We start from the raw sequence: 22,810 nt of genomic DNA, 5'->3' as shown, positions 1-22,810 counted from the left end.
TTGCTCAGATGTGCAGAAGCAGACACACAAAGACATCATACCCAGGTGTGGTGATGTTGGGTGGGGTCTCCTGTTTGGCAGCTTTCACCCAAACAGGCAGCTGCGTCCACATTTGTTTAACTGAGTGTGAATGTTGTTGTTCAGCAGCTGAGGCAACGAGAGGACCGGCGTTAGTGATCACTTATGATTGTTGGAAGTGAAGTCCTGCTCTGCGTGGATTTTTGGTATAAGGCTGTCTGACTCTCCAGGTATTACACTATATGATTTGATTTAAGGTCAAGATCTAATATAAAAAATTATTATAGATTCAAAATAATTCTAAAAAGAAAATTAAACATTAATATTCACCGAAAATCAAGTTTATTGTGATCAATAACAGAATCAAAAATAAACTTGGCAACTCTTTAAACTAGGTAGTATCGTTTGTAGAGTTGCTATGTTTAAAAAGAAAACGTTAAACTGCTTGCAGTACAAATACTGTATAAATACTGATAAACTTCACAGGCTTAGAGCAGAGCAGTAACTGTTCTTGAATTAAAAATCATGTTAAAATGAATGTGAAATTAAATTAAGGGTTGCAGGGTATCTTAAACAGTAAATATTATTGTTTTATAAAAAACAAACTATTTATAGCTCGTAAAAGCACCAACTATTAAGCCATAAACAATCACTACATCGTTTGTTGTAAAATGTCAAAAAATGAAAAAAAAAGAGGCTGACTTGCAGGGTCATTTTGTACATTTTAAAGAAATAGACCACTTTCGGCACTTTTCCCTTAAAACCTACTGAAGACAAAAGAAGGCTACTAATTATTTTTGCTACTGTCGACTATGCCACCTGTCTTCTCAGTTAATTATTTATAAATCCATACTCAGGTCAGGAAATGGTAAAATACACAGTCATGTTGTGGTGCTGTGTGACGTATAAATATTCATGTTTTCTTCAGGAGTCATCAAAATGTACATGAACTTTTGACCAGCTATTTATTAAATAACAAGTAAAGTGCTAGCGTGATGGCAGTGTGGAGACATTATCATACAACAGTCAGCTGGACTGAACAGCGTTAGGCTGAGCACCCTAGGTTACCATGGAGATCCCATTCCTCATTGTTTGTGTTATGTCTGAATATTTTCTCCTCCTTGCATGGACATTTTTTCTCACGAACTGATATGTATCTGTATTCATCCAAAACAGGTTTTTGTGTGTGTTTTGGTTTGTGAAGAATGCTGTGATGCGATTCAGATATGTATCGCTGGGGGAAATACAGTTACTATGTAGTGAATGATCAGCAACAACGAATTGGCAGTTGGCTTTATTAGCTTAATTTTCCCACCTTACTTCAGGCGCTAAATATTAACCAGTTTGTTGTTTTTTTGAAGCCTTGGAGTTTCACACTCGCTATCTTTGGCTGAGCAAAGATCTGTGAACAGGATGGGAAGTTACCACCCACCGGCCAAATGCTGTTTCTTTTCCCTCTTAACTCACTGATGTTCTAAAATAGTTAAATGTTTTCCTTAAAGGTTTCCATACAGGCTACATTTGCTGGCTTTTTTCTCTGTATACGTATAAGATAACCTCACAAACTGCATACCTTGTCAAAGACTATGATAATGAGTTATAGGTCATTTTACAAATATCAATATTTTTTACAGTCCTGTTGCAGATATTTCATATAAAAATGGAAAAAAAATTCAAGGACCTTTTTTTTTAATATTCTCAGTTAAATGTTTGCATTTAGTGCGTATTAGTGAATAAATGGCTCATAAACAGTTACATGGAGGTTGAAATGAAGAGGAAGTGCAAAACTTTGCATCGTGTCTCCTGCATGGATACCTTTTATTTATCAGATAGCATGTAACGACATGGGACAGGGAGCGTATTGAGGAAAAAGCCTGGGGTGTACCAATTACATTAACTGACAAAATGTCTCATTACTGTTTTCTTTCTTCCTCATTTCATAAAACGCATGTTTAGTTTCAGTCTTGAGTCTGAGGGCTTTCATGAGAAGTGCACCACTGTGTTTGCATGTCTGCTGCCGTTAGTTTCTGAGGCAGAGAGGGAAATAATAATGCTGACTCAGGTGCTGCCGATGCAGACATCTGTGCTGACTGGAGCTGGAGCTGAACTGGTGACACGGCGGCTGTGTCATTAAGAAATGGCCACTGTGTCTTAGATGTGTGATAAGTGTTCATGACATCCCCAACCGGTTTCCTTCTCCATCACTCTGTTCTTTTGTTTTTCCTGCATTTCTTTCCTGTTTATGATCTCTTTTTTTTCTGTCTAGGTGATGGAAACTCTAAAATCTCCAGTGTGTACATCAACAACACTCATGGGGTGGACGATGATGACTTCTACGACAGAAATCTGGCCTTATTTGAGGTGTGAAAGACAATAGTGTTTACACCGTTCAAGCCCACTTTCTTCATGTTTATGGTCACTGTTATTGTTTTATTGGAGAGCTCAGTGTTAAAACACATTATTGAAGCTCTAAATGCTGTCTTTTTATTTGCCAATTTGTCTGCGACACCGTGTCCAAAAATATCCAGTTATTGGCTGAGGAGCACAGCTAATTTAAGCTTGTACAGAGTTACAGAGCTGCTGGGAAAAACTCTGTCTTTTCTATCAGTCTGCTTGTTTGTCTCAGGTTTCCTGCTCTTTCTGTCAATTCTTTAACTCTCATTCATTATTGGATCTTTATTCATCTGTACCATGTTTTGCTCATTACCTTCCCTCTTTGTTTGTTTTTCTCTTTATCCGGACCCTCTTATCCTTCTTTATTTATTTGTTTCCCTTCTCTGGCTGTTTGCCGTGGATTTTCATCGCCTTTTTCTCTGATATCTAATATCTCCCCTCTCCCTTTTCTTTAAACAACAACAGGAGGAGATGGACACTCGACCAAAGGTGTCGTCTCTCCTCAACCGCCTGGCTAACTACACCAACCTGACCCAGGGAGCCAAAGAGCATGAGGAGGCTGAGAACATTGGGGAGAAGAAGAAACCCAGCAAGGTGTGAAAGACTGTACAAACCATCACATTACAGATTCATCTGAGGAATTTAATGTGCAGTGAAAGCACAGATAAAAAAGAGCTCACTAAAACACAAGAAACAAATTACTTTAATGAGATCACAGATAAAAAGATATGGCTAATGTAACTTGTACTAAACATGATCATGACGTGTTCGAAGAACATTTTAAATTACTTTTATAGGATTTACAGTTATTATAATGTGATGGAGTAATAAAAGAAAATAGATAAGACGGATTTCTCTCTTTACAAATGACCTCTTCATTAATTGTTCATTGTCGGGAGCAGAGTTCCTGTCTAGACTCATCATATCTACGACTCAAAGTTCATTAGGATTTGACCCTGATGTCCACTGCGCTGCTCGCTGATAAAGTGTCTGCTGGCCTAGATAAGACAATCTGCTGTGGTAGCTCTGGGTAATTCAGTATTTTCACCCTGCACTGATTGTACATTTGCTAACAGACGGCAGGCAGAGTTAAACCAAAATATTTTAATCTCCCCTTCTGGTCTCGCAATGTGTTCAGTATAAGCATCAACATAAGTCTGGTGCGTCAGGGAACCTTTCACACATGCTACCTGCTCAGAAAATGACGATATGACTTTGCTTTTATGACTGTTTATGGAAGAGAGAAATAATTAAGAATGTGCATGATTTTCTTTTCTTTCTTATTTTAATCATAGGTAATTGTGTTAAATAATATAAGAAATGTTAGGAACTACGCTGTTTTTATGAGCTCTTTGTTTACATCAAACAAAAGCAGACAACAAAACGCACACTTATATAACATCAGGATTTCCAAAGCAGTAATGAAATAAATAACATGATGTGCTATACTCTTGCTGATAATGAATTGTGCTGTTTGTTTCTCCAGTCACCACAGATGGGGACGTTCATGGGCGTTTACCTGCCTTGTCTGCAGAACATCTTTGGAGTCATCTTGTTCCTGCGGCTGACCTGGGTTGTGGGAACCGCGGGGGTCCTGCAGGCCCTCTGCATTGTCTTTTTATGCTGCTGCTGTGTGAGTATTTGTGTCCGTAGGCAGGCAGGATGTCACAGGAAATGAACACTCTCAAACCTGGCTGATTGTGTGTCTGTCTCTCCTCTCCAGACAATGTTGACTGCAATATCAATGAGTGCTATCGCCACTAACGGAGTAGTGCCAGGTACTGTCCCACCTCTGCACATTTCTTTACCTGCTATTCTTGCGTGTCGAATAGAAATCAGTGCCTTCTCAGTTTATACGTCGTATTAGACAACGTAGTGATTCACAGATTTTACAAATGCACAGATTTTCTCTTTTGCCCTATTCTCTAGTGTTATTTTGGGACTTGGGGTAATCTTAAAAAATTGCACCCGACATCTGTATTTCAAGCAGTTAATGATATATTATTGAACTGAAAGTGTCAACAGATGGACTTAAGTAACAAAAACAAGACCTTTTGACAGGTGAAAACCTGAAAATGATTAGTTGTAGTAAAGCCATTGGGTTGTCAGACTATTATTTATTTTGAGTATCATTAAAGATGGAAAAATGTTTGTTACTGCATCCTTCTTAACGTATCATTTCACTGTCAGTTTTCTGATGGGTGAACAGCTCATCAGACGCTCTGACCCTGCTCCTCACGTGATGGAGCGGTGCTTCATTTTATTTATACAAAATGTCATCAGTCATTACAGTTATGGAAGCCACTTTCATGCTGCCAGGAAACAGTAGCGGTAGAAGAAGTAGTCAGAAAAGTTACTAATGAATGTTAGTTTGCACGTCCTGCTCACTGCCAGGTAGAAGTTGCTCTGCAGAGCGGACAGCTAATGGTTATGAAGTGAGTACTTTCGTGTGCTGGACTGTTCTGGATGCTTTCTTCACTGAAATTAACCCTGTTATTCCAACACATTGCTACATTTCTGGTTGATCCGTTTATAGTTGCTTTTTGTAAAAAATATGCAGGCAAACTTGCAGAGAGAAAGACGAGGCAGGAGCCAGGGGAAATGGTCCTAGTTTATGTTGATATAAACTGCATTGTGTTTAATAAAAAATGTGTTAAAAGGTTAGTGAAGACAGAAATTATGGCATATAAATACTGGTTTCATCTTGTGCATAATTAATTTCTGAGCTGATTCACATTTTTATGCGGGTCCTTTAGTGTTTACCCTGCTACGTGACCTTTGTGGATGTACAGTTACGTTTTCCACCTCATCCTCCAGCATTAGCAGTTTAATAACTAGTTTTGTATTCTAATTAGTGTTATATATTGTGCTTGTCCTGTCCCTCCCTCTGTCTGCCTCCCCCTCTGTGTCTTTACAAACATTAAAAACTTAAGGATATTTATCTGCCATTGCCCTCATCTTCCACCAAAACACATCTAGATGAATGTAAGAGTAGTGGTTTTGCCTTTAGCATGTCACGTTATGTAAATTGAATGTAGAATAAATGCCCTCTGTAACACAGGTAATGACCATCTAACATATCTGGTTTGCTATCAGGGATTTCATTTCACACTTTATCTGAACAGCTTCTATCTTTCATGCTCTCTCAACATCTTGTCCCAGATGGTGGTTAATGTATGTATGTGGTCTACCGCGGGTAATATAACTAAGATAGAAGGTGTTTGGTTTCTCAAATATGCCTCAGTACTGGAAATCATTCAGCCATGGCAACCTCTGCCGTCCCAGAGGAGGATATTTTTACTAAAAATCTGATTTAACACCACAGACTTTCTTGAAGTCGCTGAGTGCTCTCCTTAAATTCTTGACGGTAGTTTTATTACATGTACGTTGGTGAAAAACTCATCCTTTGTTGTATCAGGATCGAAGGATTTATTCCTATTTTTTTATCCATTCATTTGACCTCATATATATGTTTAAACCTACTGTACAATATCACATTATTGTGCAAATTTACTTTTTGTTATATTTTGAAGTTTTTAGTTTTTTGGGGCTTTTAAAAAAAATAGACTTCATCTTGACAACTAAACACCATGATTTCAGTTGGTAGAAAATGCTCTAAATGCAAGATTTTCCCATCAAATTTTTCTTTTTTTCTAACTTTTTCCAAACGATATCAGCAAAGTATGAGTGATGTTTGTTTTGGCTCACGTTGGGTAAAAGCTGTTTGTTAGTCAAATTGAGTGTGACACGATTTACAAACAACACGATTTAGTTCCTTCAGCTGGGCTAGTAGCCATCGCTGCGGTAGAAGCTCAACTAGTCCATGTTGTAAATTAGTAATATTTGGGAAAGTTGATAAAAAGGACTCTACTAAAGATATAATCCCAAAACCTCTTATTTAAAAGCGACAATTATAAAATGTAGCATGGACTAAAGCAGCCCTATGCTTAGATAAACTGTCATAATGAGTCACATTGAGCAGATTACTTTGTAAGAAATAAGCTCTTTATCCAGCTCTTTGAGTGAAACAAAATGTCATCCTTGACCTCATGTCACCATTTGATCAAAAATGTGCTCTTCCTTACTCTGATGTCACGTTGAACATATGCTTATGTTCTATAAGCATAGGATGACTTCTCTCATCAGCTCTCCTCTTTTCTCTCCTTTTCTCTCCCAATATCATAACGTTACTAACCATCCATTCCTCTCTCTCTCTTTATCCCCCCCCTCCCCGACTATGACTTTTCTTCCTTCCCATCCCTTTGCATTTCCACTTCCTCCTCTTTCTCTCCTTCTTTTGTTTTTCTCCCTCTCCAGCGGGGGGCTCCTACTTCATGATCAGTCGCTCTCTGGGTCCAGAGTTCGGGGGGGCAGTGGGCCTGTGCTTTTATTTGGGAACCACCTTCGCAGGAGCCATGTACATCCTGGGAGCCATCGAGATCCTTCTGGTGGGTTTTGGCTTTATTAGTTTGTCAACATCGATGTGTCTCGTAGCCATTTATCTCAGTGCTCAGTCAATCACAGTTTGTGTCCTAGTGGTGCTCCAGGGAAAAAAAAGTGTGCTTTGTTTCATTTTTCATTATACGAAACAGATTTTTAAAAAACATATATTTACATTTTTATGTAATCTTCATTCAGAATAATAAACACCTGGTAAATTAGAATCAGTAGTAAAGTATAAACAAATGTCAACGATGGTCTTTTTAAAGTTGTTTTTAAAAGTATAATTTTCTTATTTTTCATCTTGAGGCTTGTGTTTCTGTACTCAAATGGTTTTGTTTATTTATTTTTTTCCTTTCGATCGGCAGTAATAGTAGTTCTCTCCATTTTGTGGCTCCCATCTCCTTTTCCTTCCAGTTGTACATTGTACCCGAGGCAGCTATTTTTAAACAAGGAGCTGCAGCCATGCTGAACAACATGCGGATCTATGGCAGCATCTGTCTCCTCCTGATGTCCTTGCTGGTCTTTGTGGGTGTCAAGTATGTCAACAAACTGGCCTCCATCTTCCTGGCCTGCGTCATCGTCTCAATCATTTCCATCTATATCGGAGCGCTGGTCTCTGCCTTCAAGGAGCCCCATTTCCCGTAAGTGTGCATTACACATTTCCAAACACAGATGCCAGTTGCTGCTGTCGGTCACAGTTTTGAGTGACAGCTGGGCTTTGTATCCGCAGTGTGTGCATGCTTGGAAATAGAACGATCAATGGCCATTACGTCACTGACCAGCTGTGTAAGAAAACCGTCCTGCGGCCGATTAGCACCCAAGATAAAGAAGAGAGCTTTGACAGCAACTTCACAGCTACTTTTGGTGGGTTGACGAGGATTAGAAGAGTCCCTCCTTTACATTAATCATCTCAGTTACATCTTTTCAGTTTCCTGACGTATTGTATTCCTCCCAATTAGAAAATGGCACAGTTGAACCAACTCTCTTGCCCACCCGTGAACCTGCTATGGTAGAGGAGACAACCCATCTTTGGGTTTCTTTCTGCGGGAGCCGTGAACTCAACGCTTCCTGTGATGAATACTTTGTCTCCAACAACTTCTCAGAGATAACGGGGATCCCTGGTCTGGCTAGTGGGATCATTTCAGGTAGACTGTCTTTTCTATGACATTCAGTTAAACTCCTTCTGTGGGCATTGATTAAAACCCTTTAATCCAAAACCAGTTTTTATTGATATTGCATGTAGTACTGTACAAATGTCTTAGGTACCAATTATCAAAGTTTAAGTGACCACACTTGTTTATTTTTAAGGCACTTTATTAATACACCCGGAAAATACATAGATGATATTGGAGGGAGACGGTTAAGTGGTTTTTAGATTAAGTGTCCGGCTGATTATTGGCCATTGTTGTCATTGATTGCAGACAAACTCCATATTGTTCAATGTCCAAATAATATGAACACAAAAACACCAGCTGTGTTAAGCACGGTATGACTCTACAGGCAAACATCAGTATTTAGACCTCCCTCTGACATAGCACAGATTTAACCTTTTTTATAACAACAATTCAACGTTTAAATAAGGTAAACCAGTTTATTATTAAATGGTAAGGAGACGAAATAGGCAGGTGTGACAGTAGTTTGCACAAGACTGGTACAGACACCCAAATACATTTTACTTTCTCTGTCCAATCTTAACGAGTGTAGAGCTGCTCTCAAAGTTTCTATTCACTCCCTCGCTCCTCTCGCTCCAACACACAGGTGTGACATCAAGTCCTTCCTTCTCAGTCCAAACACAGTGAATCAATGCGTCATCACACATGTGAGGAGCACTTGATGCTTTAGAGTGTAGCCAACGTGATTTAGCTACTTTTGTCGTTTTTTCAGACCCTTTTAGTATTTTGTTTTTCAGAATAGAACCAAGCTTAAAAGGAGATATGTAAAACAGAACAGAACAGACCCCAGTGCGTCAGGATGGGAGACCGCACCTCCTGCACACTCACCCTGAACACTGGAACGCCACAGGGGTGTGTTCTCAGCCCCCTCCTCTACTCCCTCTTCACCCACGACTGCTCCCCCATCCATCCCACAAACACCATCATCAAGTTTGCGACGACACCACCATTGTAGGACTGATTAAGAACAACGATGAGTCAGCCGACAGGGAGGAGGTCAAGCACTTGACTGACTGGTGCTCTCAGAACAACCTGGACCTCAACACATCCAAAACCAAGGAACTGATTGTGGACTACAGAAGATCTAAGTCCGTGCTCCCCACCCTCGCCATCAGAGGAGAGGAGGTGGAGAGAGTGGAGAGCTTCAAGTTCCTTGGAGTTCATATTTCAGCCGACCTCACCTGGACTACCCACACATCTGTTCAGCTGAAGAAGGCCCATCAGAGACTCTATTTTCTCAGAAAGCTCAAACAGTCTCACCTCCCCTGCCCCCTGCTGGTGAACTTCTACCGTGCGTCCATCGAGTCCCTCCTGACCTACTGCTGCACAGTGTGGTCCACTAGCTGCACTGCTAAAGGACAGGAAGGACCTGCAGCGTGTGGTGAGGACGGCGGAGAAGATCATTGGGACCACACTGCCCCCCCTCAGAAACATCTACACTGGTCGACTACTAAAGAAGGCCAGAAACATCAGCACTGACCCCACACACCCCGGACATGCCCTGTTCTCCCCACTCCCCTCTGGAAAAAGATATCGCACACTCAAATCCAGAACCACAAGACTAAGAGTAACAGCTTTTTCCATCAGGCCGTCAAAGCCATCACCCCCCCCCTAACCAGCCCACCTGACATGGACTGACACCAATCCCCCAACCCCTCCCACACACAGTCATACACGCACACACAACCAAGTGCAATAATGCCCCAGATAGTATTTATCTCTTGCCCTGCACTACATGTACAGTTCATTTTATATTACAATTTTCTATAAGGGATTGTATTTATTTATTTATTATTCTTGTTGTTTCTGTGTGTGTTGATTCTTGCTGTGTGTTATGCTGTCATGTGAAGCTGCTAAACAGATTTTCACAGCGATGTTGGAAACAATGTTTACAGTGACAATCAAGGATTCTATTCTATTCAAAACTTTATTTACCTTTTGTGCAGGTTTCTCTTTCCCTCTCTTTCCCTTTCTCTCCCTTTTTGATTCAAGCACAAAGAGTGGTGCCTCATATCTATGCATGACAGAGACCATCAAAATATGCACTCTCCACATTTAATGGCCAACCACAGTTTACCTAGTGGTGTGAGGGAGAGAGATAAAAACCAAGGCTTCTTTTGCTTAAATAAGCTTAACTTTTTTTTTGTTCATTATACCCGTTTTTTTTTTAATTTTTCTATCAAAATTAAAACTACATTATTATCTGTTGTATATGATGATTTTCTTAAATTTTAAGACCAGTTACCAGATGTGATCTCACTGGTTAGGGTTAGGATCATATCAGTGTGGTATTCCGTGTTCACAGCTATTAAAAAAAGGCATCACTTCACCTGCCATACAACTTGTGTTATGCCAACCAGACGTTGGCATAACACAATATAAACTTTATTTTTGGAGCATGTTTTAATAACCACAAGGGCAGGCAAAGCGCTGTACATTAAGACAAAAATAGGTTAAGAAAATAAATTAAAAGACATAAAAAAACAATGATACAAGTGGCCGTGTCAGCAGTTGTGCAGACCTTGATGACAAGTCTGTGATGGTCAGTAATTAGAATCAGGTGTGTTGATGCAGGGAAACATCTAAAACATGCAGGACAGCGGTCCTCGAGGAGGGCTCAGGAATAAATGACTGAAGTTAATAACAAGAACTTATTGAATCTCTTTGTGACAGAGAACCTGTGGAGCTCCTACCTCAGCAAAGGGGATGTGGTTGAGAAGAAATCCCTCAGCTCCTCCCACCCCGTACATCTCGTATCTACTAAAAACATCTATGTGTTTGCTGACATCACAACCTCCTTCACACTGTTGGTGGGCATCTTCTTTCCCTCAGTCACAGGTACAGAAATGCTTCTTTCATGTCCTGATCTTTTTATTTTCATCTTCATTCCTGTTTATATACATATGATTGACCATATAATGCTCCTCGTGTTTGTAAAGATTTTCTTCTCTTCTGCAGGAATCATGGCTGGTTCTAACAGGTCGGGGGATTTAAAAGATGCACAGCGCTCCATCCCCATCGGGACCATCCTGGCCATTCTCACCACTTCTGTTGTCTGTATCCTTTTATGATATATTATGATTTGCTTTGTCAGCATTTTTTATTTTTTTGGGAACATTTTGTTTGCGTGTTGTTTTCCTGAGTGCCCCCCGCACAGACCTGACCAGCGTTGTGTTGTTTGGGGCCTGCATCGAAGGTGTGGTCCTCAGAGACAAGTTAGTACATCTGCTTCCATGTTTTTGTTTGTATAGATGTGTTATTTCTTGTGCGACGGGCAGAAGGAACTTGCTTCTGTCATTTGACATCAATTACAGCTATATACACAGTGAAATATTTTAAAATATCACATTTAATTGCTTTGACAGGTATGGAGATTCAGTGAAAGGCAACCTGGTAGTGGGGACGCTAGCGTGGCCGTCGCCTTGGGTCATTGTGATCGGCTCCTTCTTTTCAACGTGTGGTGCCGGCCTGCAGTCGCTGACCGGGGCACCTCGACTCCTGCAGGCCATTGCCAAGGACAACATCATCCCCTTCCTCCGGGTTAGAGATACAGATATTCATTTTGGTTATACACACACAGAATTGATGAATGCGCCTTTGGTTAAATCAGGAAACGACTTCTTGAGAGGGAATATATGTGAGTTTATTTATAGGGTCTTCAAGGATGGTAAAAGAAAGTTGAACTTCCATCCTGAGCATTTGATGCTCAGCATGTGATTTCATGACACGTGCTACTCATGGCAGTGAAATATCCACATGGCACCAGATTAATCAGGTCAATACTTATTATTGCGCAAAGGGATGTAATCTTTTTTTTTTTTTTTTTTTTTAAATAAAAATTATAATGGCATGTTTACTTTCTTGTCTCGTTGAAATACTCCACCTGGCTTTGGTTTAAGGTTTTTCTCCCACTAGGGGAGTTTTTACCTGCCAGTGTTTATTTTATCTTTATGTAATAATTGCTCGGAGGTCATGTCCTGGGTCTCTGGAAAGATCCTAGACACAACTTCTTTTGTAAAAGACACTATATAGATACAATTGAATTTAATTGAATTGAATTTTAACATTGTATTTTGTGTTTTGTATCTTAAAGAGACTGGAAAATATATATGGATGATCATTATAAATTTTGCAAAGTACTGCTAGTGTTGGATTGTTTAGGAGACTTACTGATCCTGTGATGACCTTCTCCTTTCACACCTAGGAGTGTGAGATAATTGCAGTCAGTTCATGTTTTATTTGCGTTCATCACTTTTATGCAATGCTTCATTTGATATCAGTGGTATTTGCACCTTTGGCCGCTGACTTTCAGCTGTGGAGTCATAAAAATGTCCTCTTTGAAGTTGTCAGGCTCCTTATTTTCATTTGGTGAAAACCAAAATGCACCCGTTATTTATTCATCTTCAGATAAAGTGCTCATTCAGCACCATTTTCAGTATAAAACACCAGATGTGTTTGAATGTCTTTTCACTTTTCTTTTTTTCCCTGTTTGGGTTGCTGGCAGGTGTTTGGTCACGGGAAGGCGAACGGGGAACCGACATGGGCCCTGCTGCTGACGGTGCTGATAGCCGAGCTGGGGATTCTCATCGCCTCTCTGGACTTGGTCGCGCCCATTCTTACAATGTGAGACATGGATTCCTGTGATTTTGTGTGTGTGTGTGAAAGCGAGAGAGAGAGAGAGCTATCTGAACGTCTAGCATCTTCTTCTCTCTAATGGGTTCCAGCTCTAATCCTCTGTGTCTTAGGTTCTTCCTGATGTGCTACCTGTTTGTGAACCTGGCCTGTGCTCTCCAGACCCTACTCAGGACGCCCAACTGGAGGCCACGCTTCTCCTACTACCACTGGTACAACAAACCCACAGATGTATCCACTCGCCAACACACACACACATCCACAAACACTCATGTGAACCTTTGGTCCTCATCCGTCCAGGAGCTTGTCATTTCTGGGGATGACCATCTGTCTGGCTCTAATGTTCATATCGTCTTGGTACTACGCGATTGTTGCCATGGTGATTGCTGGCATGATCTACAAATACATTGAGTATCACGGGTATGTTGCCTCGGAGATGCATTCCCTTCACACAACTGTATATTTACAGCGTGGTCAAAACTGGTTGATTGAAATGTGTTTGACTGCTTGTAGCTGAAATTAATTCTCATTTGAATTCTTTGTTTACTCGTGCTCATCAACTCTGTCTCCCGGGTGTGTATCAGAGCGGAGAAGGAGTGGGGGGATGGGATCCGGGGCCTCTCACTCAGTGCCGCCCGTTATGCCCTCTTGAGACTTGAGGAGGGACCACCGCACACCAAAAACTGGAGGTACTGATGATTTCATGGATGTTCAGGAGCTCAAACTCAAATGAAACTGTGTTTTATTAGCTCTTTCTAAAATCTTGAGTGAGCTCAGTATTTGACTTACCGTGCATTTACACCGAAAGCATCACAGGCGTCATAGGCGTCCGGCTGCCATTAATTTTCTATGAAAGCTCGCAGCGAGAGGCATCAGAGACTTTGGAGGCGTTGGAAGCGTCAATTTGAAGTTGAGAGAATCTCAACTTTATGCAAATGAGCAGCGGCGACGCCGAGGCGGCGTCCAATCACAGACCGGGATTCTCAAAGCAAGAAGCCTCAATGCACATTGTACTTTTGTATACACACAAACTTACACTCATTCACATGCACACATGAGCATAGCTGTACATATAAACTTATTTTATCAGGAATTATTATATTTAATTTAGCAAACTGACATTTTTACTGATTTGACTGCTGTTTTTAACTGAACTCCACTCATGTGAAACTCGTAACTGATGGTTGAGGAGCTGTATGGTCTGAACAATTTTATTTTGCTACATCGACTGTTAAAAACAGTGCTTATTAATCACAAAACAACCTCCAATTCTGCAGTACAGATTGAAGCCCCCCCTACTGCAAGCGTCTGCTGATGTCGGCAAGCGCCGCGATGCAAACGTCCTGAGCGACCACAGGCGATTTTTGATGCTTTCGGTGTGAATGCACAGTTAAAATTGACTGTTCCCATAAGTGTCAGCGGTACAACCTAAAACACAGTCACTAAAATGAAGAATAATTGTCAAATGTGCTGATCTGATCACTTTTCATAATATTGTTAAAAGAAGAGCGTTCATGTCCATTGACTTTCCCCCTTACGCAGTCGCGTGTCTTCTCGCTCCTCCTTCCCCAGGCCCCAGCTGCTAGTGTTACTAAAACTGGACGAAGACGCCCACGTCAAGTCTCCGCGCTTGCTGACGTTCGCCAGCCAGCTGAAGGCAGGAAAGGGCCTGACCATTGTTGGTACCGTAGTTCCTGGGAACTTTCTGCAGAGCTATGGCGAGGCCCTCGCTGCTGAACAGGTTTATTCACGGAGTTACATGAAACGATCGGAAAGCTTCGTAAAGTTTTCTTGCTCTGCAGATCTTCAGCTGATGTTCAGAAAATACTGAACTTGTTTTTATTCTCTCTCAGACTCTAAAGCACCTGATGGAGAAGGAGCGCGTCAAGGGCTTCTGTCAGTGCATAATGGCTCAGAAGCCCCGTGATGGCATCAGCCACATGATCCAGTCCAGCGGGCTCGGAGGAATGACGCACAACACTGTGGTGATGGGTTGGCCTCACGCCTGGAGGCAAAGTGAAGACCCACAGTCCTGGAAAACCTTCATCAGTGAGTCTGAGAAGATGGGAAAGACGGTTCTTTCTTCTTATTGTTTGTTCAGGAGCCAGCAGCCTAACAGAACCGCCTCTCCTCCTGACAGACACAGTCCGGGTGACCACAGCGGCCCACCTGGCCTTGTTGGTGCCCAAAAACATCTCCCTGTTCCCCACCAACAGTGAGCCCTACACAGAGGGTTACATTGATGTCTGGTGGATCGTGCACGACGGGGGGATGCTGATGCTGCTGCCTTTTCTCCTACGTCAACACAAAGTAGGAACATGATTTGTTTCTTGATGATCAAGTCAGCCAAGGCTTGTCTGTGTGATTCATCTTATCTTCTTCATCTGTTTCAGGTGTGGCGTAAGTGCGCGATGCGAATCTTCACAGTGGCCCAGATGGAGGATAATTCAATCCAGATGAAAAAGGACCTGGCAACCTTTCTCTATCACCTGCGCATCGAGGCTGAGGTGGAAGTGGTTGAGATGGTATGGTCACAATAAAACTCACTGGCAGTCACATCAGTGTCTGTTTTCCTGCTTTCTCCTTCCGTGGTTTATGTGTCGCTGCAGGATATTGAAAATGGGAATAATGTCTTTCTGTCAAATGAAATTGTGTAGGATTTAAAATAAATCCTCTGAAACCGATCAGAATTTCTTTGGGTTTTAACAATGTTTAGCTGTTTGTAGCAGTTTGTGACAACGTAGCCTGCTGCAGCTCAGTTAGGACCAAGAGTTTGATTGCAGAACAGTAATAATCTCCAAAAACAGCGAAGCTAAATGTTACAGACATGTGTTCTTTCTTCCACTCTGAATATGTTTATCTTCTCTCTGCAGCATGACAGTGATATCAGTGCGTACACCTACGAAAGGACGCTGATGATGGAGCAGAGGTCTCAGATGCTCAGACAGATGCGACTCTCTAAATCAGATCGAGAAAAAGAGGTAAGTTGAGGCCATGTTTAAACTTGAGAGTGTCTGCATATATCCTAGCTTTGAGAACAGTCCTCACACATCCATTGGCTTTATCTTCGCATCGTTATTAGATAGTGGAAAACTGAAAAAGAAGATGAAACTTCAGCAAATGAACGTGCCACATTTGGCCATGATTGAAACAAGTGTTCAGACTATTGGACACCCGTGTTGTATAGGAAATATCAGGTGTTCCTCATTGGGATAAATACATACAATTTTTACATGATTTTGTGCTGTTATAGTTTCAGCACAAAATAAGGATCCCTTTACATTGTTCATATATCAAGATAAAAATCAGCCATTGGCCAAGAGCTCTTTCATTTTATTGGTTATTACACATCTGTTACCATCATTAAGGGCCAAAAACTACCAGAATATAAAACTTTTTGTGTAATTTAAGTTGTTGCAGGGACCTTGTACTTTTTCAATTAAAAAATGTCTGCACATTTCATTGTAGATAGATCAGGACTGCAGGCAGGCCGGTGTCACACTCACGCCTTCTTGTTCAGGAGCCATGTCCGCGTACAGTGTGCAGAATGTGGAATTTCATTGTATCGTTGAAACATACAATGATTTCCACATAAAGTGGTCGTATTGACAGACTTAAAAAGGAAGGTGACATGTAGAAGTAAACAGTTTTCGGATGGTCGGTGGTCTCATACTAGGACTCTATATTATAAAAAGCCACTGGGAAATACGCTGAATACTATACAGCCCCTAACTGGTGTGTGAAATGATAGAGAAATTAAAACCCTAGACAGAAATAAAATAGTACCGTATAGATTTTTTAAGTACTGCATGAGTGTAAATGCCTTGTAGAGTAAAAGTGCTTTGGGTGATCAATACGACAAGGTGATGTATAATTCAGGCTATTTACCATTAACTATGCATAAGAGTTGTTTAAGATACTGTACGTTTTATAGTCATTTGAAAAAGTAAGTAAGGTTTTTCTTTTTTCAATTCTAAGGTTTTACATATCAGAACATTAAAATACATCACCTGATCCTCATCATGTCTTAAAATTAGGCTATTCATTAACGACGCATGACACATTACACTCATAGAAGCAGCATTGACGGGGTGCACAACTTAAATGACTCCTGAAGGGCTTTATTATTTGGTTTTTTTTTTTCTGCATCATTATACCTGCTAGACTAAAATTGAGGCCATCTGTCTGCCAGCTAAAGCTTAGCGGGGAGTGGGGTTATGCTACAGGCCAATGGTGCTTAACACACCAGCAAATCAACAGTAGAGTCGCTGAAAAGAAATCAATGTAAAAGAATCAATGGTGCAACAGTTAAGTCAAAAGTCCAGACCTTAGATGGCTGCAAACGTGAAGTAGCTGCAGCAACGTTATTAAGACGGTCCCTCCCCAGTGATGTGAGACTGGTAACTTTCATTCATTCACTTTTTCCCACCTGCTTCGGTCCTACTCAGGATCCGTGACTGGACTCTGATTACCGGGTACAGCATTATTTCAGCAGGGAAGTTATTTCTGCTCCAGACATTGAACCATGGGGGCTCTTAGTTTTTTACAATACATCTTCAGTTTTTGATTTAGTTTTTATTAAATACATTAGGATGGTTTAATGTGTTGTGTTTTTTTTATCCTTATCAGGTCTTAATATTAGACTTTGTTGCCTAGTAATTTCAGACATGATAAGAACTAGATTTTTTTTTATTTCCTTATGTGTTGCAGCTTAGAATTGACAGGGACTTCATAACAATTGTAGAAACAAGGTAAAAATGTGTTTTCATTTTATTTTTTATTTTTAAATATCATGCAAGTTCATGTCTTTTCCTTCTGCCATGGTCCCCTCAGAGGGTACGCTGGAGTTTTGACGATGTAAGTTTACTTTGTATGACCTATCAGTAGTAAAGTCGCAGCTACCTGAAGTAGAGCAGTTTAGATTGGATGAGAACCTTAAAGCTTCGGAGAGCACTGGAACCCTTCAGAAAAAGAGTGGACCTTTCTGGCAGGACTTTTTCTTTCAATTTAAATCCAATAAATGACGTTAAAGATGGATGTAGCAGTCGTGATGTCATCCAATGGTTCCCATTGTGACTGATCGGTGACTGTTGTTTTTAGTTTTAATTTGCATCTGACGGATAACCACGGAAAGTGAACACCGTGACCTAAAATCACTGTTCATCTGAAAAGTTCAGTTCTTTATCTGAAGGATTCATTGGAGAATCTTGTAAAAATGTCTGCTGACCTGGATCAAATGTGCTTCCTTATTTTTAATGTTTTTTTTTTTTGATGAATATGCTGGCTTGAAAGAGCAGCGGTCTTTGGTCTCATGATTGAAATTTTACATCCATCCCCTCCTGCAGTTCAGATGCCCTTTGACTCAGGTCTTTCTGTCCTTTTAGGAAATTGAGCTGCAACTGTTGCGCCTCTAGCTAAGCTCCAGTGTTTCTAGAGTAGATGCAGCCTTTGTTTCACATTTAGCAAGTTAGGTGACGTTGTTTTGTCCGTAGGTCTATCTCTCCCCCAGGGTCAGGAGTACTGGAGTCAACACGGCAATTGTCAACAGAGGAGAGCGATACAGACAGGTACAAAGAGAAACAGATACAGAAAAACCAGAGTAAGAGTCAGGAGGTTGGTGTCAGAAGAGTGATGCAATGCATGAGGTAGACAAAACGTTTGGGCTCGAGGAAAGACAATATGAGAGAGACCATGTTTTTGTGTCTTTTTTTTTTTTCTTTCCACGTAGGCCCAGTTGGTGAAGGATCGCAACTCCATGCTGCGTCTGACGAGCATCGGCTCGGACGATGACGACGACACAGACGGAGGAGAGCGAGACAGAGCACCGATCGGCGGGAGCTCCGAGCACCATCGGCGTGTTCAGATGACCTGGACCAAAGAAAAGTCGGCGCAGTACAGATCCACGCACTCCGGCTGCTCCACACCCGAAGGCTTCAGAGACATGCTGAGCATCAGGCCGTGAGCGGGAAACACATCCTTCTGTCGTGAAGCCGCAGCACTCCAGTCTCAGAGGGTTCACATGTATCTTGTTCCCCCTCAGGGACCACTCCAACGTCAGACGGATGCACACCGCCGTCAAACTCAACGAAGTCATCGTCAACAAATCCCACGATGCCCGGCTTGTCCTGCTCAACATGCCAGGACCCCCCAGGAACGCCGAGGGAGATGAGAACTGTATCCTTACAACTGAGCCAGACCAGATATTTCAATGCTGTTTTATGAAAGTTTCATTTGCACACAGACGTTTTTGAATGAATAGACTGATTTCAGGAAGTCTGCTGTATCTACGTGTCACCGTAAGAGTCCTGGCATGGTTCTGCATCAGTCCTGCATTACAACCACACGCTTGTTGTAGCTTTCTGCTGCCACTTGGGGGCAGTCGCACACATTCTTGGGACAAGCTGAGGGGTCTTCCTGTTGCTTGTTCTTTCTCTGCTGTTGGTCCTTTAGCTTCAATCTGCCACAGAAAAGACCAAAGTGCTCTGAAAAGATGTGCAAATATATCCTCAGCAATCACTAATATCAGCAATAAATGAAACCACAATAAGAAACAGAACGTCAGCAAATTAAAACGAGGTTTAATTAGGGGAAATAATGAGCTGTGTTTGTAAAATGCAAGTCGAAATGTCCTGCTCAGTTAGAACTAAAAACCAGAGAGGAGCTTTAATTTTTAATTTTCAGCTTTAATTTAAAGGATTTAACAAAAATATTTTATTTGACATTTAAGCCTTGCAGCTAATTTAAGCCAAGTGCCCCAATATATTTAGACCAAGTGACAAAACTATAAATCTGATGGCTGCTTGAATCCTGGAGCCTATGAATATCACCAGATTCTGGGTTTCCTCCTTTTAGATGCCGTGTCCAGGCGTATCTTGGTTTCATCTGTTCAAAGACTCTGAACATGGCAGGTTTGTTGTTTAAAGGGGACCTATTATGAAAAACAGTTTTTTTCTTGCTTTAACATATATAAAGTGGTCTCCGCTCAGCCTGCCAACTCAGAGAAGGAGGAAAGCAACCAAATTCTGCAGTGTCTGTACAGCCGCCCGGATGAGCCGTCCAGTGTGATGTGGATCTATGAGCCGTTCAGATTCTGCTGATTTTCTTTACGTAACCAAAATGAAAACCACGCCCACAACTATAAAAGCGTGTAACTGCATGCGAGCGTCCCACTATCGTGTAGCACTGCGTGACATCGGACGCTCTCTGTCCATCTCCCTCCAACCAGCTGCCACTTTATTGAGGTTTTTGTAGTGAAATGAGGAGGAAACATAGAGATAACTTCTCATTTAACTAACTGGATCAGCCGTTCCTCATCCGTGACCGTTTCCTACAGCGCTTTCAACCGGCTTTCAACACGAGCGACAGGAAGAAAATAAGAGCAGGGCGTCCAACAAATGTTCAGCTCAAAACGGCACACTGCATCGCTGAGGACAGTTAGGACAGTCCAATAGAAAATAAAGCAGATGGATGGAATTGATTTTGACACTCGCATCGCATAAAGCCTGAATTATGGTTCCGCGTTAAATGACGCAGAGCCTATGGCGTAGCCTACGGTGCGCGTCGCTGCTTACCCTACGCTGTAGGCTCTGCGTTGGTGTAACGCGGAACCGTAAATCAGCCTTAACTCCGCCGGCCGGAGCTTCCACCATTTTTTCATAGCGGTGTATCGCGTCAGGCAGCCAATCAGCACAGAGTCTCATTATCATAGCCTCCCCGCCCACTCAGAATCCCTCATAGAGAAGGAGGTTAGAAACGGTAAAAATAAAGACACGGCCCAGAGGCTGAGTTTCTGATTTATGTAGAAAAAACAATCAATAGCTTGTTTTTAAGACATTCAAGGCCTGTTTAAAATATCCATTAAATGCCATAATAGGTCACTTTTAAGAAGTTTTATGTCAAAGTCTAATCTGGCTATTTTTTTTTTTCATCAATGTTGCCATTGGTTTGAACTGTGTTCGTGAAGGTTTCTCTTGATTTGAAATTTCAGCAATGATGATGCACTTCCCTTCTCAGGAGTATTTTCACTTCTATTTAAGATCTTTTAAGGCTGCTCAGGTCACTTGTGCTTTCTTTCGTTTTAGGAAAGTTTAAAACTGTTGATTTGACCACAGATTGGGTTTTTGCAGAATTTATTATGAGCCATTTGTCCAAATTCTTTTGAGCCCCTGAAATTGGAGAGGTTTTGTTAAATAATAATTTCTAAATTGTAAATGCAGCATTTTTGTGGAACCTCTTAAATGAAAGCTGATGTCTTCCCTTTGATCAGATTTTGCTTGCTTTCTTTCAAATCTATTCTGATGGTGAAAAAAAGGCAATCCATCAATACTGGTGATGGGAGTTTGGCTTTGAGATTAGAGGTTTCCATAAATGATAAAACTGCAAGACCCAATAGCTGATGGTAGTTCATCTGGTAACAATGAGGAAATATTTCAATATTTTCTCAATATTTCAACACAACCAACACTATATATTATAGAATGATCCTTAACTCACCAACCAGATATGGAGTTCCTGGAGGTTCTGACTGAGGGACTGGAGCGCGTCCTGTTGGTCAGAGGGGGAGGAAGTGAAGTCATTACCATTTACTCCTGATTGGAAAAACCCTGAAAGCCAGCGACTAACAAACAGCCAGTCGAGCGGGATTGTGATGGGAGATGTTTGTCTCTCAGAGCTCTGGGAGACGGGGGTTTTCAGCTCCGGGAGCTCTGGCGGGGGGGTTGTGGGCTCACTGAGGGAGACTGTCACTGGCTGTAGCACCAGTCATTACGTCCCTAACACCCCACTCAGCCCCTTTAATCTTTCATCATCACTCTTTTCATGTCACGATAGTGATTTCAAACTCCACATATGTCGAGCAGCAGTAATGCCAACACAATTTAGTGATCCAGCAAAGAAAGAAAATACAGCAATCAGCTATTTTTGTGTGTTCATGTTTGTTTGAGAGCCATCTGAAGGATACTTGATTTGTTAAAGGGACCAGAGGTGTGCGAGGAGCATGTGCATTAAAGCGGTGGACCACTGAACGAGGAAAAAATATATGAAGCTTTCCAGAACTGAGCAGTCGATCCACTGACAAGACTCAGGGTTTGTTTTTTTGTACAGAATGTATTTTGGAAACGGATGTGAGCTTCGTGAATGAGGTCCGAATGTCTGAATTTCTTTCTTTTTTTTTTTATCCTTAACAGGCACATAAAAATGTATGCCAGAAAATCATAAAGACTGGCAGAAATAAGCTGTCGAATTCAAATCTACTTCTATACAAAGCTTGTCAACGTCAGTCTTTTTTAAAAAGAACTGCAAGAATACCGTGTTTTTTTTTTCATATCACAGGTGTGCAGGGTTTTTGTCCTTTGACCGAGAATATCAACACCAACTTTAATATTTGTTTTGTTCACACTGAAATTCAAGAGGGAGTGATTTAGAGATCTGAATTTGCTGCTATTTCTTAGAATCCAATGCTGTAAATGGAAGCCCAGTTGATTGATGAGTTTAGAAATTATTTTAAGTTTTTACCTAATTTATCATTTCCTGTGACGGAATTGTTTTAATAACTCAAAGTATGGGAACATGCTCAACTTTAAAAAGGAGAAAAGCTAAACTGGGGGAAAAGAGATATTATAGACGGTAGAAATGAAATTTGAGAGCTCTTAAGCTTGATGTTTTGGGTTTTTTCCCAGCAGAAATGGACTCCATTACTCATCTTACACTCCAATTATTTAAAAAACCACTTGCAAAGTGCCATGAACCTATCTGTAAAACATTCAGAAGCCAGCGGTCTGCTCTGATGTTGTATTTTTCAGCTGAGGGAAACAAGCGAAATCAAGACAAAAGCTGTCTTTTCTGCATGACGGTTCTGGATTAGTTGATGACAACCACATGTTCTGGAAAACCAAAACGACACCTCTGCAGAGTAACCAGAGGTGTCCTCTGTAGGCCTGTAAGCTGCCTCCCCGTGTTGGTCTGCATGCGAATAGTTAACAAGTCACTTCAGAGTAAAATACATGTACAAAGTTGAGGTCAGACCTCTTGTTTGTAGGTGGGACAACCTCACAATGGAAAGAACTTGGGAGTTGTGCTGCTGACAGGTGGGAGCGTTGTGGAGTGGCCCACTGCACTGCATGTGTGTGCAATGTTTGTGTGACTGTTTTGTG

General features: G+C 41.3%; 1 protein-coding gene across 6 annotated transcripts in view; it reads left to right on the top strand.

The window, feature by feature from the left end:
• LOC133420718 (solute carrier family 12 member 6-like) overlaps window positions 1-22,810 on the top strand; it is a 31,754-nt gene that overhangs the window by 8,573 nt on the left and 371 nt on the right. For 2 of the 6 annotated variants that reach the window (XM_061710491.1, XM_061710490.1), the window contains exons 3-28: window positions 2,285-2,379; window positions 2,878-3,006; window positions 3,899-4,045; window positions 4,136-4,190; window positions 6,730-6,860; window positions 7,270-7,496; window positions 7,586-7,719; window positions 7,815-8,000; window positions 10,701-10,865; window positions 10,986-11,084; window positions 11,185-11,242; window positions 11,393-11,567; window positions 12,532-12,650; window positions 12,773-12,871; window positions 12,960-13,079; window positions 13,244-13,348; window positions 14,202-14,400; window positions 14,513-14,708; window positions 14,800-14,969; window positions 15,053-15,184; window positions 15,533-15,640; window positions 17,493-17,516; window positions 18,152-18,226; window positions 18,388-18,617; window positions 18,700-18,833; window positions 21,160-22,810. The exon at window positions 21,160-22,810 is cut by the window's right edge and continues 371 nt beyond it. In XM_061710491.1, the coding sequence (XP_061566475.1) occupies window positions 2,285-2,379; window positions 2,878-3,006; window positions 3,899-4,045; window positions 4,136-4,190; window positions 6,730-6,860; window positions 7,270-7,496; window positions 7,586-7,719; window positions 7,815-8,000; window positions 10,701-10,865; window positions 10,986-11,084; window positions 11,185-11,242; window positions 11,393-11,567; window positions 12,532-12,650; window positions 12,773-12,871; window positions 12,960-13,079; window positions 13,244-13,348; window positions 14,202-14,400; window positions 14,513-14,708; window positions 14,800-14,969; window positions 15,053-15,184; window positions 15,533-15,640; window positions 17,493-17,516; window positions 18,152-18,226; window positions 18,388-18,617; window positions 18,700-18,833; window positions 21,160-21,251 (3,404 nt within the window). In that variant the 3' untranslated portion in view covers window positions 21,252-22,810. The remainder of the gene's footprint in view (window positions 1-2,284; window positions 2,380-2,877; window positions 3,007-3,898; window positions 4,046-4,135; window positions 4,191-6,729; window positions 6,861-7,269; window positions 7,497-7,585; window positions 7,720-7,814; window positions 8,001-10,700; window positions 10,866-10,985; window positions 11,085-11,184; window positions 11,243-11,392; window positions 11,568-12,531; window positions 12,651-12,772; window positions 12,872-12,959; window positions 13,080-13,243; window positions 13,349-14,201; window positions 14,401-14,512; window positions 14,709-14,799; window positions 14,970-15,052; window positions 15,185-15,532; window positions 15,641-17,492; window positions 17,517-18,151; window positions 18,227-18,387; window positions 18,618-18,699; window positions 18,834-21,159) is intronic. The other 4 variants (XM_061710494.1, XM_061710492.1, XM_061710496.1 and 1 more) reach the window with 4 other exon arrangements.

This window comes from Cololabis saira, chromosome 20 (assembly GCF_033807715.1).
Source record: "Cololabis saira isolate AMF1-May2022 chromosome 20, fColSai1.1, whole genome shotgun sequence".
NCBI classification, from domain to species: domain Eukaryota; kingdom Metazoa; phylum Chordata; class Actinopteri; order Beloniformes; family Belonidae; genus Cololabis; species Cololabis saira.
This window is presented reverse-complemented; position numbering and strand designations above follow the sequence as displayed.